The following is a 6387-nucleotide window of genomic DNA, read 5'->3' as shown; positions in this document are numbered from 1 at the left end:
ACTTTAAAAACCTCATTTTCTTCCCCCCCCCCCCCCCGCTAATCTTGGAGACTAGTAAACTTCACACATGAGCTTCTCAATAATTCAGGAATGTTTAATTATTTTAAGATTTATTAGGAAAACAATGACACTTTTTTAGCATTGTGTCACCTTTCTTCAGTCACTGAATTAATTAGTCCCATGCACAAATGTCCTTTAGCTGTGATCTCGTTTACTTGTATCATCTCATTTCCTTCAGCTGTTTGTCTGCACGGGTATCCTGCTTACTAAAAGATGCTTATGAATAAAGAACTGGGGTGGTAAAGTGGCCATGCTGGCCTGTATTTTTGTCTCAAAATTTTTATTTGTAGTGTTGAGACTCTAGAAAGTTCTTTTAAGAATGCTTCTCTTGGCACTTTGCTGACATTCATGCATGTACAGTGGTCAAAATCTGACACAAAGGACTTGCAAGGAACAAAATTGTAGATTCAGTGTATGTCTCCGTGAGTAAACCGTGCTCCTGTTATTTGTAATGAAAGATGAACAATCAAACTTGCCTTTTGTCAGTGATTGGCACAAACTTGACTCGTTATTCTGACAAGAACTCAGCATGTCAGTCAATGGGAAGAGATGTATGGAAGTTGATTGAAATTGATTGTAAATGCCAGCTCCTTGACAGAGTGATGTGCTAGTGCCACAGTCAGTCACTTTTGGGCAGATAGTAGTAATTGCTGAGGCTTTCTGAAGAGCTGCACTGCAGGTGCTAATTTCTCTGTGCTTTTCTTATTTAGCTCTGATAGAATCATCAGTTGTAATTTGCTGTCTCCAGAGATTATTGAATGGCTGGATTATTGAACAGTTTCCTGGCTTAGCTGAGGGTTAACGAACAAAGTAGCTCTAGAGTCTGATAAGTTAAGAGTTTAAAAAATGAGGCAGTTCTGTTTTGATCCCTGTCCTCTTGTGTTAGCCTTCCAACTAATATTTGACAGAAGACTATAATTTTGTTGAAAATCTCATCATTTTTCTGAATTGTGCATTAACTTGCTTTCTGGTGTGTCCATTCTTTTGTTAAAAGCAGCCATGTCAGGAGAATAGACAGAAAGAGAGAGGATACTTCTCTAATTCATCTTTTCCCAAAAAACAGTGAGTGGGGTTCCTAATTTAGACCAAGCTTCCTGGTTTGAAGCTTTCTTCATAAGTGAGATCACAAGTCAGGCATAAAAACTAGGACAGCTTTGGAGAAATGAAGAAAACTAGGATACCAAAAGGAAGAAGCCTGTTTTGTTTGGTCTGTTTTTACTGCATTCTTGACAATGAAAAGTGAGTTTGTCTGAAAACTTTGCTGCCTTTTTGTGTAAGCAATTAGTGTTTTCAACAGTGTAAGTTTAAAAAAAAGTCCTTAGAAGCAAACATATGTCTGAAAATTTATGGAGATTGATCTAGCAGTCCTTTATGATTAGAATTTGGAAATCAAACTGGCTATGACAGTTGTTGCTGTGGAATATTTTTACTGGTATCACCCATAAGTAGTACACACATGCACCTCTAAGTGCTTGGTTCCTTTACCTTGGTATTCAGGAGACAAAATGAGGTAAAACAGTTACTATACAGTCTGTGACTTCTTATTTTTGAGAACCAAGTGCTTGGAACACTTCCACTTTCACTGTGTATGTGCCTTGACTCAGGAAAATTTAAAGGCTTTGTTCAATTGCCACAAGGGATTTATACCTTTTAGCTGTCCTTTCAGTGTCATAGGTCAGGCTGTTACTGTCAAGTGCAGAGGGAGCTGAATCACCACAACAACACGTTATTTTATCAATGTTTAGTATCGATCTTGCTACTAACACAGAATGCCTGTGTGATAGATACCTGATTTGTGCAAGATAATAGTACCACTGTTCTGTTTAATTAATGGATTTACTGTCCTCCTATGGAGTTGAAGTTTAGACATGTAGTTCCAAGAGGACTGTGATAGTTAAGGTAATACCTGGCTGAGCTGTTTCCTACTGTAACCTTGCTGGAGGCTCCCTTCTTCATGGTGTCAGTGGTCCTAAATTAAGCTGGTTGTCTTTGCCTTGAAATGAATGAGGAAAATTCACATGGTCTACTCTGTTGGTTCAGCTGGTTATCTTTAGCAGAAGGGTCAAATTTTCAGACTCTTTTTTAGTGGGAGCTTTCAGTTCCATGGGAAATCTGTTTTTTTCATGTGTGCTTCAGGAAACTTTTTCTGGAATAGATTTTTACACTTTGTTGATTGAGTAGAGTAATTCTCTGCATCAAATCCATTTTTGCAGGGTTTCAGCAAGTTGAAGAGTTCACCTTTGTGCCCACAAAAAATCTGAAGGTTTAATTGAAATTTATTCTTATATAATTCTCTTGAACAGTACACTAATAAATGTCTCTAGTTCTTGAGCTGAGTTCCGAATATCTCTAATAACACAAATACTGTAACTAATCTACAGAATGTCTGCCATGAAAATATTTTCTATCGAATGCTAATAAATTTGGTCCAGGACATAATGATGTGTGATCTTATTCCTTCTCTTTTGTTTGGGTAAAACTGTTACTTGCTCTTAAAATGAATTTATTGTTAACTATGTTATTTGTAGTCATGTATAACTTCTGATGAAAGCAAAATGCATCATATTCTTAATGTATCCATTTTTTTCAGTGTATTTGAACACCAATTTTACTTTTTTTGTTATAATTTGCATTTGTTTAGTATTTAAATACTGATTTATTTTTCTCTCTCCTCCTTTCAAATTCTAGCCAAGTGTATCTATGGAGGCAAAGTGCTGGCAGAAGGTCAACGAGTATTAACCAAGAGCTGCAGGGAATGTCGAGTAAGTTGCAGTTGTATAAACTTTTCCTGATTTTAAATGTATGTGTGGTGTTCAAAAGTGACAATGATAAGTTAGTGCATTTCTTTAGGCTTCCTTAATGCAAATGTGGCATCTGTTGTCTTCAAAAGGTGACCCTGAAGTCAGTGAAAGCCACAAAGATGAAAACAAGGTGGGAATCTGACACTTTGTAGGGTAACAAACACACGGCCAAAATGACTTCAGGGGATGTTTTGTCTTTTCTCTCCTGCTTTCACAAGCTCTAGAAAAGGGCAGCAGCATCTTTAGCCAGTTACTAATTTCAGCCAGATCACTGAAGTTTGAAGCCACCTGGCTTATATTGTTGGAGTTACTCTAGACCTACTGGTAAACTATATGTAGCCCTGCTAAGAGTTGAGGAAAATGGCCAGGTATTATACTAAACTTTGCTCTTTCTTGGCAAGTTCCTAACACTTAGTTAACTACAGCCAGGACCTTGGTGAAATAGGAGCACTACATGTTGTCTAAGTGTGGCAGAAACCAGTTGTTGTCAAGACTAGCCTAAGAAGAAGAGAGGAGTAGTCAAGGATTATAAAAGGCCTGTTGCTCTGCTGAGGCGTATTTTGGTGTGTGTGTGTATTTTACAAATGATATATCACTCCAGAAAGGCACAGCCATTTGAAACACATTTGCTCTCACACGTAATTTTCAACTATTTTTGTTTTAATATCTTGTTGAAATTGTAGAGGGGGAAGGGTGACAAAGAGGAGCCTTGCAAATGTTACTGACAGATCCATATGCTAGAACAATTATGAAAAACATTTGGAAAAGATTACAGTGATCTGGTTATTGTTGTGCTTGTAGCTGAGTGTCCAGGGTAGCAATTTTATGTTCACTAATGGAAATAGACAATAACTGGTTGCAGGTGTTGTGGAAGCAGCTTGTTATGCAGAATTCCATTGCTGCAGTTAGTGCTTAGTTGTATAGGGGTGGTCATCATTGTATATACAAATATGTGGGCAAGGTTTTTTGCCTTGAAGACAGACTAAGGTGCCTGTAATTTATAATATGACCTAAAATGTTTATTTGGGAGGGAAAGTGCCTATATGAAATAAGATGAGAGCGGGAGGTTTTTCACATTAAAGTGAGATCAGAGTGAGTGATCTGAATTATGTCAGTGGAACTTCTCTGTGCTAGAAATGTGTTACATTCGTTGTTATGAGTATGATAATGTATTCATGAGAATGAAAAGCAGACACTGACCATCAAATACTTGTCATATTAGAAATGACTAATGATGAAAAGAGCTTTTGCATTTTACTTATTGTTGAGGGAAATTGACATGGCAATGCTGGTTGCAGTAATGTTGCAGTTGGTGTTATTTACATCTTCGTAGGGAGTGTTGGGAAGTATCTGAAACAGCAGATGTGAATGCAATACTGTGGAAAAAAATGAGTCTGTTGGGGGTGAGAATGGGATGGGGAAGGTATTTCCACAGCTCTGCTTCAAGAAGGCATTAAATCTCACTGACAAAGCTTGTAGTTCTGACTTGGGAGAGTTTTTAAGTGGGTGCTTATCTCTGCTTCTCTGTGAAGTGCATTGAATGTGTCTTCAGCATGAGCTCTTAAAAGCTGTAAGCAACCCCCTGTTTATTTACTGCCTCAATTAGGAATGTTTATTAGATGAAGCATGAATGGTAATGAGTCAAACTATAGCTGTACCCATCAGTTTCTACCCTGTGTGGGCCTGCTGGTGGACAAGATGCTGGATGGGTAAAGGAAGGCTTTGTGCTAAGGGAATGACTATAAAACCTTTAATATAGTTTAATTTTCCAAACTTGGAAAACAGATACCAAGTTTGAAAAGCTGTTGATCCAGGAAGGAATACAGTAGGGGGTACACATCAACTGTCAATTTATTAGTATTGATTAAGAAGACTTAAAAATCTTGGGGAGTAGGTCTTTTGTTTGTAAAGGAGACTGTAGTTGTAAGCAGGGTAATATCAGAAAGATAAAGTTAAAACTTCCCATTTCAATTTTAATTTGAAGATAGTAATTTTATTATTTGCACAGGCGCTGATCCACGGGTAAGAGGTTTTTAACTCTTACATTTTTTTTCCATCTAACAAAAGTAATAATAATACTAATGCATCCAGGTAGGTAAAAATATTTTTTATTTTTTTTTCAGGCTGTGAGCAGTTTGTGTTTTTTATTTTCTAAAAACTAATCCAGACTAAAAGTGGATTTATAATGCACATCTTCTTAACTATAAGCACAAATGTTACTGATGGACAGCCATTCCCAGCTGGAATCCTGCCCACGAGCACTCTGTAGGTTAATCCCCAATGACAAAATGATAAAATTAGTGCACAAGTGTTTGTAAGAATCCCAGAATGCTTCAGGTTGGAAGGAACCTCTGGAGGTCATCTTGTCCAACTCCCCTGCTTGAAGCAGGGCCACCTAGAGCAAGTTGCACAGGACCATGTCCAGATGGCTTTTGAATACCTCCAAGGATGGAGACTCCACAGCCACCCTGAACAAGTTGTGCCAGTGCTCAGTCACCCTTACTGTGAAAAAATGGTTCAGAGGGAACCTTCTGTGTTTCACTTTGTGCCCATTGCCTCTTGTCCTGTCACTGGGCACCACTGTTTTCAGTGGTGAGCCCAGCTTCATCCTCTTTGTACTTTCCCTCTGGGTATTAATATGCATTGGTAAGATGCCCCCTGAGCCTTCTCTTCTCTGGGCTGAACAGTCCCAGCTCTCTCAGCCTTTCCTCCTGTGGTAGATGCTCCAGTCCCTTGCTTACCCTTGTAGACCATGCCTGGTCTCTGCCCAATTGTTCTATGTCTTTCTTGTGCTGGGGAGACCTGAACTGGACCCAGCACTCCAGGTGTGGCCTCACCAGTGCTGAACAGAGAAGGATCTCCTTCCTTGACCTGCTGGCAATACTTTGCCCAATGCAGCCCAAGTTACCCTTCACCTTTTGTGCTGCAAAGGTACATGACTGCCTCATGATCAACTTGGAGTCTGTCAGGACCCCCAGGTCCTTTTCTGCAAAGCTACTTTCTAGCAGGGTGACCCTAACATGCACTGGTGCATGGGATTGTTCCTCCCCAGACGCAAGACTTTGCAGTTCTCCTTGTTAAACTTCTTGAGATACCTGTGGGTCCATTTCTCCAGCATGTTGAGGTCCTTCTAAAAAACGCAAGTGTATTTGTGCTTGAGAAAACTGCAGCCTTCTGCATTCCAGAAGTGGTGATTTTGGCTGGAGGATTTCACCAATATGGTGATGTGGCTCATTTGAACTCAGTGGGAAGAGTTCTGTAAGTTTTGCTGGTGATCAGCCAACTTCTGGGTTAATACTCATGAATAACATGATGCCTCTTCCATTGTCCGTAACTGGACAATGTGTTTGACAGCAAAGGGCACAAGAATAAATTCCTGTCCATGCATGCTGGGAGAGGGCAGTCAGAGGGTGCCATACAAATACTAGAAAGATGGGCAGGACTTCTCTGACTTTCAGGAATCTTGACTAAAAAGTTTTGCATAGAGTGACAGCTAAGGATGGTGTTTAGAACTTTCTCCTGGCAG

General features: G+C 39.3%; 1 protein-coding gene across 1 annotated transcript in view; it reads left to right on the top strand.

Moving 5' to 3' along the window:
- Nucleotides 1–6387, top strand: part of NELL1 (NEL-like 1 (chicken)) — a 281278-nt gene that overhangs the window by 69400 nt on the left and 205491 nt on the right. The window contains exon 9 of the mRNA XM_009995858.1: nucleotides 2749–2822. Within this exon, the coding sequence (XP_009994160.1) occupies nucleotides 2749–2822 (74 nt within the window). The remainder of the gene's footprint in view (nucleotides 1–2748; nucleotides 2823–6387) is intronic.

The sequence above is a fragment of the Chaetura pelagica genome, unplaced genomic scaffold (assembly GCF_000747805.2).
Source record: "Chaetura pelagica isolate M959 unplaced genomic scaffold, ChaPel_1.0 scaffold164, whole genome shotgun sequence".
Classification (NCBI taxonomy): Eukaryota; Metazoa; Chordata; class Aves; order Apodiformes; family Apodidae; genus Chaetura; species Chaetura pelagica.
This window is presented reverse-complemented; position numbering and strand designations above follow the sequence as displayed.